Source organism: Carassius auratus, chromosome 28 (genome assembly GCF_003368295.1).
Source record: "Carassius auratus strain Wakin chromosome 28, ASM336829v1, whole genome shotgun sequence".
In the NCBI taxonomy this organism is placed as follows: domain Eukaryota; kingdom Metazoa; phylum Chordata; class Actinopteri; order Cypriniformes; family Cyprinidae; genus Carassius; species Carassius auratus.
This window is the reverse complement of record NC_039270.1, coordinates 23,940,377-23,953,212: the sequence shown is the minus strand read 5'-3', so window position 1 is coordinate 23,953,212 and position 12,836 is coordinate 23,940,377. Positions and strand designations below refer to the sequence as shown.

The following is a 12,836-nucleotide window of genomic DNA, read 5'->3' as shown; positions in this document are numbered from 1 at the left end:
ACTTCCTGAATGTGCTCTTCGTCTCCGGGAACAGATTAATGAACTTAATATAGGCAGAAAGCAGCAGGGCACGTGTGGGGACTGAACACAGGTGAAACTTAGAGTGGAGCAGGTTAAACTGAACCAAAGGACTAGAGTGAGACAGAAGAACAGCCGTGGGATGAGTGCGAACAATTTGAAGAGTTTCCGATTACAGGAAAGATGAAAGAAAGAGAGAGAGAGAACAGCATTAGTACAGCAATAAGATTAAAAACATCCAAAGTGTGAGGTCAGAAACAGTAATACAAGAACTCACCTGGAACGAGGATCACCAGCAATAAGGTTCCCAAACTCTCCCAGGATGTAGCCTCCAACCTTAACCATGTTCTCATGACACGCCGGAGCCTGCAAAGCCTGTGGAAGTTAAAAAAACAACCAAGAGAGCTGCATGAAGTATGGTAATGGTGGTGGAAATCAAGTTTCTGAATGTGTATAGGAAGTGACAATTTGAGCATCTGGTGTCATTTACCTCAAAGACTGTCTTGGCTGCATATCCCTGCACATCGTCACGGTTGATGACGATCTGGATGACGCGGTACCACACTTCCTCGCTGACGTAATCCCCAGCAATGCGGATCAGGTTCAGAATGGTATCCACATACCAGGAGTAGTCGACTGCATATTTCTCCGCCAGGATGGCCACCTTCAGTACCTACAGACACGGCAGTTAAAACGACATCAGAGCAGCGACCTGGGACTGAAGAGCCATGGAGGAGAGGAAGAGACACGCACCATTTCCTCTCTGATGGAGTAGTCGGCTGTCTCCAGGTAGCTCAGCATCTCGGCGACAATCTGCTTGGCATTGCTGCGGTCACACATGGCGTAGAGGAGGTCAGCAGCTCTCTGACGCACGCTAACATCCCTCTCAGTCTGCCAGCAGAAGAAATAAAATTAAACAATTAGAAACAGTGTCCATGAATAACAAAAGGATGAATCGGCCATTAAAGAGAGATCTTATTTTGTAAGAATGCAGAATCTATCCCCTTACCTCAGGGCATTGATGACTGTCTCTATGTGCGTTTTAACCGCCTCATGGGAAAACTCAGAGCTGGCAAGGGTGCACATGCTTTCCAGGGCCAGGTAGCGCAGGTTGGTCTCTCTGTGCTGTAAGAACTGCCCCAGCTGGTTACATGCCCGCACAAGAAGATTCGGCTCGCTGTTGTGAAACAGAGAGTTTGAACACAACAGATAAAATCATTGGAACACCCTATCAGATCATTTTAAACAAATCAATCATTTAAGAAATTCACAAAAAGAACACATTTTTTACATAAATATATGAACTTATATGAATCCAAATGTAACGAAATTGTTCCTAAAATAATCTGTGAGTTTTTAGTTGTTTGTGAAGTTTCTAAGGTTTGGGAGAGAACTGGAGGCTACTTGCACCTGTCATAGTGGGATGATGAGAGAAATGGCTTCAAATAGGATGGCATTCTTGGCATTGGAGTGCTGAACCTTCTTGGATTTGGGTGGCTCTTGGGCTTTGTTGAGGATAGTTTCCAGACACTCCACCAGCCGTCCCTTCACGGCACCGTCCTCAGGCGGGGGGTAGCACTGCAGAAGACGCCAGCAGCTTGCAGGACAACCATGGAGCAGGAACAAAGTAGTAGGTGTAAGTCCTGCAGGTCAGTGGAGGCTGAAGACACAATCTGAGAATGGAAAAAGACAAGAACACATAATTCAGTTAATGAATCATTAATTTGGATAAATAAGTCGCACCTGACTATAAGTCGCAGGACCAGCCAAAACTATGAAAAAAAAGTTGCGACTTAAAGTCCGGAAAATACGTTATATACATTATGTGTGTTTATATATTGACAAACAACAAATATATATATATATATTATATACACACACACATTTTTCCTCAGGATTCTATTAATGAACAAAGTTTAAAAGAACAGCATTTTTTCCCTAAATTTATTTAACCTATTTATTATGCCCTTTTCTGAATAAAATTGTATTCCCACCAACTTCACAAAGCCCCAAAGACTGCAACCCAATTCAGGGAATCTCCGATGTGATATGAACACACACACACTCACCCTGCTGAGTCGTGACACAGCAAGCGACACACAGGTCTTGAACTCATCAGGGTTCTTCTGGCTGAGACAGGTGATCAGGGAGATCGCAGCAGTCACCACAACCCTGAGAAAAGAACCAGATTCAGAAATCAGTAAGAACCCTAGTCAAATTCAACAACCACTGATGAATATATACATGTGCATTAAACCAGATATGTGTATGAACATCATGAGGACGTGGCTTCAATGTGCCAGACTCACCATGTGCTGGTCATTGAGCAGGTGCACCACTCTAGAGGTCCATTCTCCCATGAGCACCAAGTCTGGGGAGGTCTTATACAGACGGAGCAGACAGAGAGCAGCTGACTGCTTTACACTGTCCATCGTGTCCCTGTCATTACAATAGGAACCACATCAGCCATCTACAGCAACATGCTTCTGCTCAAACTATTAAGGCAAGAAATGGGTGTAAGGTGAAAATGTTAACCAACAGATATCATCATACTTTGGTCAGTTTATTAATTACAGTAAACAGTAACAGTAAAGAATTAATAAAGCCAGGTTCAAACTTTTGATTTCGCTGACATAAGAGCTTTTACAGAGGGGATTTTAGATAGCTTTATCCCTCCATGAACGAGAAAATACTGACAACAGCCAGATAAAAACATATTTGCACCACAGTTTTAGGAATATAATGTATGTGTGTGTATGAACTAAATTAAATGTGTAATTTGGATGTTCCATTTGCAGTAGTTAAAAAAATATATATATAATGGAAGCAAAATAGCACAAATTCTTAAAATTGACTAGTGCTTAAAAAAAACAAGGGGTTTCACCTATAGTGACTTGCTAGGGTATAGCAAGTTTATATATAGTATAGGCTATAACTGGCAATAAAAACAAAAATCATAATCTCAAATACTGAACTAGGGTTTCTGCAAGATTTTTAAGCTCAAATCTAAGACCTTTTGAAGACCTGCACAAATAAATTTAATACCATATGAGCTGGCTTGGGCAATGTCTATAGTACCATTACTGTTAGAGCATAATTAACAGTTCAGATACAAGTTTTAACAAAAAAGAAACGTTTTATAAAATGTTACATTTTTCAGCCTTTAAACCATTTTAAGAAAAATGGATGAGTCAAAAGTATTAATTACTATATTCATTTTGACAATTATTATCAATAAAATTTTAAACAAATTAAATAATATAAATTAGGGGTATGCGATATCAACAAAAAATGATATCTAGGGCCCTATGGAATCAGTTTTTTTCCCCCAGTTTCCATTGCCATATTCCCTGTTTTTAATTTTTCTAGACTCCATTCTCAACTCCTTTTAATAATTAAATTAAATTGTATTAATCAAAAAGCATGTCTAATTAATTAAAATCATAAAATGTAATAGATTTTCACATTGATTTATTAAAAAAGTTACAACATGTTTAGGTAAATTTTTTATTCACCATATATTTTATTGTTCTCATTCTGTGTTTTAGCATGTCTTATTTAAATGGATAAAACGCCTTAATTTATTCTTTTTTCCCCTTACAGTAGCATTAAGAAATGTTTTTTTTCACCTCGGATATTCTGTTGTGTATTTACATTTTTCTGGTTATCAAATGAAGGCATAAAACATTAATTTAATTCATCTTTTAATTACTGAAAATTAAGCAAACTTGGCAAACAACAGATATTTACTATAAGAATGAAAACATGGAAGAAATTGTGTAATTATTTCTTTAAAAAATTATGTTTGTTTCTTTATAGTAGTAGTAGGGCTAGCTATGTGCATTCTGCTGAACATTTCTGGCAATACTTGTCTTCAAATTAAACAGGACTTTTATTTTGACAGGTTACCGTGAATACTTTACAGTTCTGTGTATGTGATATTTTACACTAGTTTTACTGAAATCAAACGGTCAAATGCTCATGAAGTGACCCTCAGTGCAGCTCTAGAGATGTTGCTGATGTGTTTACGTCCTCATTTAGTGAGACGACAGAAGCTAAAATCACTGCGAGCATCACGCACGCTTCAGTATGTGTGATAAACGAAGCCGCGCTTCTGCTCCATTCATTAACACAGACATGCAGGATTCATATTTAAATAGACTTTTTCGGCTTAATATTTACGGATATTAGTCCATATCTTGATTTGATGTAAGTGCAATGACCTACTTTTGATTAATTAATTCAAAATTTGACAAATTCCGTGACATTCCAAACTGTTAAACTGTAAATTCCATTTTTATGACTGGGCTCCGCAATTCGGTCCGCGTTTTCTGCATCGCGGAAATCATAGGGCCCTAGATATCTTTTTACTTTTTATATTCTTCATCTTCTGTATGATATGTTCATATCAATAATAGAAGTTAATCATTTCCAACTAGTTTTCAAGCTGGTCGATTTTCGCATTGTTCTGAACTATGAACAAAACAACAGTTGTCTTGAAGATGCTCATTCATTCTGCCAGCAGTAACAGCAGAACACACAGCAGCACAGCACTTCAAAACGTGCAGCGCTCATGTTTATTCAATCAAATCATAACTTTAGCCTTCTGAAGTGTAATCGTCACATTCAGCCATATCGCAATTCTGCAATTTCAACCCCCAAATTTAAGACCTCCTGAAATCATCATTAAGACTTTCCTGTCCAATTTAAGACTTTTTAAGGCTTTAAATTTGATCATAAATGTAAGACTTTAAGAAAGGCGGAAACCCTGTGAACACAAAGAAAGCATAATTTCTCTTTTCTTACATGTCACACACCACAAAAAAACACTTCCTTTTTTATTAATTCTCTTTTTTTCTCCTCATGCAAGGTCCTTCCATCTAAATCCCTGAACCTGAATCCATAACTTTTGCTCTCTCACTCAATCCTTCCAGCCCAAAGTTGCTCACCCAGCCACAAGGATGCGAGGAATCTCTCCGGCGAAGGCCTCGGCCATCTCTCGGCTGCCCACGTTGGCGATGCAGTGAAGAGCGAGACACATGAAGGTGGGGTTTCGGCTGGACAGGTCATTCTTGATGGCGTTGTTGATCAGCCTGATCAGTTCACTGTTACTGTTCACCAGCACGGAGATGAACAGATATCCCTGGAGCACAGAAAAAGAGGAAGGAAGGAAAGAGAGCTGATGGTTATGATCTCTGTTTTGCGCACACACTTACTTAGGCCAAATGAGTGTTTGGTAAAGCTGAAATGAAGAACTGTCATCTTCAAACAGCCCTGCAAGCTCTGTGGATAAGTACTAAACCACGAGAGAGAGATTTTCCCCCTCGCTGAGCTAATGTGTCTCCCTCACTGCTGCAAGGATTGCTTCTTTTCCACGCTCACTGCATCACTGTGATAGTGTACGTGCTTTTAAAGTCTGGAGGTTCGGAAGAATGTGTCTTGCAAGATGATCAGAATCATCCAAATTTTACTATAATCAGCTAACAAAATTCAATAATGTGCTCCATTCAAATGCAGAACAACTCCATTACGGTTTACTGAATTTATCCAGAATACAAACTTCACTCTGGAAGCCTTTGCTTAGATTTTGAAGCCTTAAAAACCTTTGTCAGATTCCGGATGACTTTAGATTTTTATTCTAATTTTTCTTTCTCTGTCACGTATCGGTACATACTTATATTTTAAATTTTAGTGCCTTTTGCTTTTTAGTCTGTTGTTTGTTGGTGTTCCTGTATGTTTGTTATATACATTTTTTTAATAAATAACAGAAAAAAAACCTACTGCAGCAAAATTCAGCATCCAAGACATGGCATATCAGAAGAGCAGTGGAATTTTCCGGCTAATGGACGTGTTTGAAACAGTTCGCTGTAGGCTGTGACTCATTGTTTAGTTTGAGAGACCACATCTTAACACACAGCAGGCCACGCGGTGACCTACATCGGGTTTGGAATCCATTTTAATGTGGATATAAGTTGTATTTAAAGAACCACAGAAAACTGCAAGACGTTGTAGTGAAACCTTTAGGAGTTCTATATAAAGAAATGTTTATTTGAGTTAAGGACCTTTGCTGAATGTCTGGGCTGGGCTCACAGGAAACTGAATATTGTGTTGAATGTATTCGACCCGTATGGGAGGAGTAGGTCAAAACGTGGTGACATCACCGCATTCTTCAGCATTATACTACAACGTCTTGCAGTGAAAAGGACTTTAACAAAAGGCTTATAAGATGCATGACCTCAGCTTATTTCTAGTTTGTGGCAGTGTATAAAATTGCAACAGGAAGCAAAAGATCTGGTGTGCTCCACATTCCACAATTCATCAGTGCTATGTAAATCTCCTTCATTGTACAGCATTATCCAAGAGCAAATGTTAAGGCCATGTGGAGTTTAGTGTCTAGTTGGCATTGTAAATGTTATTTTGATACTTTTCCCCTCTAAATGGAATGGGACTCTAAATGGCCCTCAGTTTGTTGTCCTTTTTGTACTGGAACATGCTCAGATTGCCCAGATTCTGCCCGGCTTCTGTCAGTGTTACCCTGTGGAGAGCAGCGTGGCTGCTAGACTGAGTGTTTGATCAGCAGGAGATGATTAGACCTCATGGTAGGTCTACATGGCACGGAGTGCCACTGAGGCTCTTTGACAAGCTAAAAACACATCTGTTGCTGACACTCACTCGCCAGGGCCACACTCATCTAGAAAAGGCAACTTTCACAAAGATAAAACTGCAGAGTAATAAACTTCAGATACTTTTGCAACAGTAATGTTAAAAAGATTGGGGTCACAGTCACAATAAGATTTTAAAAAATGTTTTAGAAAGAAGTCTCTTTATTCTCCATATGTTGGCTTATTAACCAGTCAATGCATTGTGAATGCCATATGAATACCAGGATTAATGGATGAATTCGGACACTACTGCACTTTGTGTATCTTACAATCCCAAAATGCCACGATTTCCTATGTTTTGCATCATTTCCTTACACGTTTGGCCACTTCACTGACCAAAACTGTAATTAATCTGGGAGCAGTAAAGTGTGCAATAACTTTCCACACAAATCCATACTCACACAAAGTCAACAGAAAAGTCAACAGTGTTCAAAATAAATAAAAATAAAAATCCTGCTCATTTAAGAATTGAATACACATCGAGACACGGCAGGATATTTTGAGACGGTTCCACTCACAATCTGTTTCTCGGTGTACTTGTTGGAGCTGAGCAGGTTGACAGCCTCCATGTGGCCGAAGTCAATGTCGTGGCCCAAAAGGAAGATGAAGAGCAGCTTGCACACATACTTCTTCTTGCTGTATCCATCCAATGCCTTGTCTCCTTTAAATTTTGACCGGATGTTAGCCAACTCTTTATTTATGCGCTTGATCTCTGCCTCCTTACTCTTACCTGAGGAGAGAAATAAAAAAGACAGGATTTCAACTGACATTGCAGAGCAATTGGTTATCACTGGGTGATCTGAACACATCAGGAGACAACACAAGCTGACAAAATGCCCGGCTGCTGATGATATCCTGCCTTGAATGGAGATAACGATTTGCATTTACCACAGACTGTGAGCTCTTTAGATATGAAAAAATATGCACATTTCCCTGCCTTTATTTTCACATTCACTTACTCTTGTATAAAACTATATTTAAAAAGTTACATATCAAAATTCCTAACGCATCTTAATCTATAAATGAGTTTCAAGGATTTTCATAATATCATCCCAATCAGGAATCTTAAAAACAAAAAAACGTATTAGCAATTTTCAAATTTACACATCATGTTATGCCGTTTGATTGTCACTATTATGAAAGGTTGGTGCATTGATCAAATAAATAAAAGGAGGGCCAAAGTAGCAGATAGTGATAAATGAAGAGGACAGGAAACCAGGAAAGACAACAGGAAATAACAACAATTTTTTCAGGGGTATGGGATGAACAGGATGAAGATTACGTGCCAATGTGTTTAAAAAAAAGTTTTCACAAAAGGTCTAACAAAGCAAACCACACAATATAAATATTACACCTCGCTACCTTGCACCCATGTATGATAAAATTCATGTTCTTGCAACTATGCATCCAAAATCGACCAAAATTTTGTACAGCTCATGATTTATTCAACATTTACTCTCATCCACTTCCACTACAGCACCAACATAACAGGTTCCACCATTTATTGTGCTCGCTCCATCAATCACACTTGGGTAAACCATCAGATTTCTTATTTGCTTCAATGTTACTCATGCACAATGGATGAATTTTCACTCTGCTTTGTATATGCACTTTTCAAGAAAGGATCTGATGACATTCTAGGGACTGCTGACACATGAGATAATGCTAGAAGCAAAATAAATCCTTTGTTAAAATGTAGTAGAAAAAAAGTTAATACCCGGATTCGTACAAAAATCTATTTCCTATTCACAAGTCAAACTAACTTTGACCATACACACAAGATATTTTATTGGTGTTGCAGTTTTAATGACTGCAGTAGGACACAAATGACTTCAACTATGTTTAAGTTAAACTAATTTAAGTGACCAGCTGTTATAGAAGTTCTGACAAATATTGCAATTAGGGCAGCAATGAATTAGCTTTTTTTAACAGAATATACTCTCATTCCACCAAAGTAACCTAACATATCTGCAAACAGAATGGGTCAACATCATCCCTACAATTAAGGTTCAAGCTGTCTAACGGCTGGCTTGGCTTTTCTGTGTGAAAGCTTGCAGTAACATGCAATCTGATTTCAGCTGTGGGTTACGCCACCAGTCATCGCTAACTCTCAGACAAAGCACCACAATAAACACAGCGACAATCCTTTCTGCCTATAAATGATAAAGAAAAGATCACTGGCATGGTAAAAGCATCATAAAGGTGTTTCAGACCGTGTAGTACTAAACACACCCACAGAAGTTTTCCAGGTAACATGCAAAATGATGCACAACCCTTACTAAAAATGCACTGACCTCAGGCATCAATGAGCATAATCTCACGGTTTGATTACTGTTATGATTAACTCCGAATCAAATATCTGCCCAAATGTCAGCACATACATTGCATTCACATTTCTTTTTTTATTAAATTTAAATTTGTGCTGTTCTCCAGCTCATAATGACACTGAAATGTATCTGGAAAGAGCTGATTTAAATAGTGGCAGACAGTGACAAGCATCTGTACACTACAGAGAATACCAATTAATGAATTATGAATTGAGTTGAATGATTCATGACATGAGTTAGCGCAAATTAAGCAACACCACAAACTCTATAAAATATTAAATAAAGTATTTTTACTATTTATTCATTTGTTTATGAGCTGAACATGAGAGGCAGACGGACAGACAGACACAAAACTGGCTGGATTCAAACACTTGAGCACTAGGCGTGAAATAAAACAATGACATGGACTTACGACCAAATTACTAATGCTATGGCGTATTGAGGCAATGCATTCAAATGTATATTTCTATTTTAAAACTTGTATAATATTTGAGAGTTATGTCAAATTGCAATTGAGAAGTCACTGAATATTTGATAAGTTTTAAAAAACCTTTATCTTTGAAATGTCTTTATTTTTTGTACAAGTCTTTCCCCCCAACAGTTTAAATACATGAATAATGCATGTTTTCACATGCTAAGGCTTTCAACAGAAAATGAGGACGAAACAAGTTCAGGATTATAGGAAAGTCAATCTTATTTGCGGTCAACCTTCAAAACTCCACAAAATTACAAGGAACTCAAACTCATACCAGAAAGAAAGCCTTTTAAGATTCAAGAGGTAAAGTTATAGGCACAGAAGAGGCGGACCCAGAAGACTACAGACACATCTTCACCAGATGACCCTCCTTTAACTCTTGAGCTCAAGGCGACAGCTTGATAACTGGATTATCGTGAAAAACACATCTGAATTGAGTCCTCTGGTCGAGTAGAGATATCAACCGCTATCCAGCTAGTCAAGGTGACAAGAGCAACAGACACAAGCCATGCTGGATACACCATCTGCAGTCAAACACACGGCTGTCGGCGGCGGCCTAATGAAGAAGCATCACTCCATCATCACCGGAGCTAAAGCTAACGGGCCCGGGGTGATCGGCGAGATTACTTACCGTGACCTCTTTTGACAAGAGCCACTCATCTCAACAGCACGATTTAACCTTTAATTATGTCTTAAAAACATCACGGAGCAAAGCAGAAGCCCTTTTGATTCAGTTTAGGGCGTATATAGGAAGGGTTCAGCACAGCTATTCGCGTAAAAAAAAACAGACTAACGTTAATGGTATTTGAGTGTGACAGGGACACTTACAGTTTCTGATGTCCGAGATGAACACAGCTAATCCTCGCATCCCGTCTCCCTTCGACACAGCCGGCATGTTTGCTCGTGTTTTTCTTCCACGCGAAACAAATGTCTTTCAGATGGTCAGAGGTGCGGGTTTAACAGGCGGCGGTTTGGCTTCAGATGCTCAGAGCTAGCGAGCAAGCTACGTTAAGTTAACTCACACAGACTCTGATTTATTCCTGAATTAAACTGCAAGCGCTCGTAAGCACACTAATAAAGCAGCAGCGAGTGTTTATGGAGAAAAGAGGTGAATGCAGCGGATGAGAAAGACTGTGGTTTCCGTTTGCTAACGTTAATTCATTCAATCCCGTGAACTCCCGTCAATGGGAAAACGATACAAGGCGTACGCTTGCGTCGCGGCACCGACTACGTTAACTAAAAAACAAGCCAACGTGTTGCTTTTAGTTTACGATTACGCTCCTATATGTCGAAGGACGGTGTTAAAATAACAACGGATAACGTTACCTGTCTGACTTTAGATCACGCACGGCAAGCTAGCCAAACAGCTAGCGAGCTGGCTAGCTCTATCAAATGTTAGAATACATCACCCAAATAACAGCGATGGGACAACGGTGAATCCTGCTTGATGACGAACTAATCTGACAGACCTGTGTCTGGAGAAAAGGTAGCTTTGGGCTGTATTTAGTCGTGAATAATGTGCGAGACTTTTCGCTCGGTCGCCGTTCCCCGACGGAGCTCGTGACAGAACGGGCGCTGAGCTCTCTCCAGCGCTTCCTCCCCACAAGTCCCGCCTCCAGCGCGCTGTTCCTGCTCTGATTGGATAGTTCACTGTCATTCAATACGCCATTTGTCCGATCACACGTCAGTTACATTTCATATTCATTTTTATTGGCTTGAATACGATAGACACTGTCGACAGTATCAAAGTGCAAGTATGTGGGAATGGTGACAAGTTGCTGAAAGAGAGGTTGTAAATTACACTAATTAAATCTGACTACTGGTTTTCCTGTTTAAAGCTAATATTTTTTAAATAGTGTGATATCTATCTATCTATCTATCTATCTATCTATCTATCTATCTATCTATCTATCTATCTATCTATCTATCTATCTATCTATCTATCTATCTATCTATCTATCTATCTATCTATCTGTCTGTCTGTCTGTCTGTCTGTCTGTCTGTCTGTCTGTCCGTCTATCTGTGACTCATGATAAATGTGACTCATTTGCAAAGAGATCAGAAAAAAATCGGAAATCTATTTGTTTGTCAAAAAAAAAAAATTCTACACATGCTGCTCGATGCATGAATGTATATAGAATATGTAATTTTGTATTTTTCCATGACACCTTTTTCTTTAATTAATCCATTTTTTAAAACATTTCCCCAGGGTCACAGGGAAGATATTCTCAAGAATGTTGTGGTTTAAACATCGATTAACCAGAAAAAAACATATAAAAAATTGAATATTTAAGAAATATATCTTCTCATCTTCCACAGTGAAAAAAATAAGAAAAAAAATGTATGTGAAATTGAGGAAGACATGAGGAGGGACTCTTAATTTTGGAGTTATGTTTCTTTGTTATGTGCTACTGTTTTTTTTTCTTTTCACCTGTTTAGTTTGATCAATACTCTCTATCTATCTATCTATCTCAATTCAAATTCAAGTTTATCTGTATAGCGCTTTTTACAATATACAAATCGTTACAAAGCAACTTTACAGAAAATTATGTTTCTACAATATTTAGTATAGCTTATAAGTGGTGACTGTCCGTTTGTGTGCCTATGACAGGATTTTTCAGAAAAATTAATACAAGACGTAGTCAGCCAGATGATGAACATTATAACAGCAATTATTATATGATGCAATCACACTTGTAGCAATATTTGTTAGTTCTGTTTGTTGAGTCAGGGTTAGCATCATCTGAGGTCCTTTGAGGGTCAGCATCATCTCTTCTCAGGTGTTCAGGATCCAGACTGGAGATTGTGTAAATCCCGTGGCAAAACATATAAACAAATAAAGACATCATTAGCTGCTGTGCCAACAAATTAAAATTAATTAGTTAAAATTAATTAGTTTAACCCAAGCTAAAGAATAAGACTGCACTTTTGATCAGATGCAACTCACAATTTAAGAAATACATTATTTGAATGCTTGGCAAAAGAGATGCGTTTTTAATCTAGATTTAAACAGAGAAAGTGTGTCTGAACCACAAACATTATCAGAAAGGCTATTCCAGAGTTTGGGAGCCAAATTTGAAAAAGCTCTACCTTCTTTAGCTATCCTAGGAACTACCAAAAGTCCAGTGTTTTGTGACCTTAGGGAGCGTGATGGATTGTAACGTGGTAGAAAGCTAGTTAGGTATGCAGGAGCTAAACCATTTAGTTAATTTGTAACTGATACGGAACTTAATAGGTAGCTAGTGCAGAGAAGGTAAAATTGGGGTAATATGATCATATTTTCTTGACCTCTTAAGGACTCTAGCTGCTGCATTTTGGACTACCTGTAGCTTGTTAATTGAAGATGCAGGACAA

General features: G+C 38.5%; 2 protein-coding genes across 2 annotated transcripts in view; both read right to left on the bottom strand.

The window, feature by feature from the left end:
* The window catches only part of LOC113047280 (uncharacterized), a 145,692-nt gene that overhangs the window by 98,303 nt on the left and 34,553 nt on the right, over positions 1 to 12,836 (bottom strand). The window lies entirely within an intron of this gene.
* On the bottom strand, positions 4,964 to 11,077 carry LOC113047282 (AP-2 complex subunit alpha-2-like). The gene is made up of 3 exons (XM_026208639.1): positions 10,311 to 11,077; positions 7,199 to 7,410; positions 4,964 to 5,161 (listed from the first exon to the last, which is right to left on the bottom strand). Exons 1-3 carry the CDS (start codon positions 10,375 to 10,377, stop codon positions 4,964 to 4,966), a joined length of 477 nt encoding a protein of 158 aa, XP_026064424.1. The 5' UTR covers positions 10,378 to 11,077.

Excerpts from the sequence above, each read along its gene's own strand:
- LOC113047282 (XM_026208639.1), bottom strand. The coding sequence starts at position 10,377 with ATGCCGGCTGTGTCGAAGGGAGACGGGATGCGAGGATTAGCTGTGTTC. Across the intron at positions 7,411-10,310 it reads CATCTCGGACATCAGAAACT|GTAAGAGTAAGGAGGCAGAG; the intron begins GTAAGTGTCCCT and ends TTCTCTCCTCAG. Across the intron at positions 5,162-7,198 it reads AGTACACCGAGAAACAGATT|GGATATCTGTTCATCTCCGT; the intron begins GTGAGTGGAACC and ends TCTGTGCTCCAG.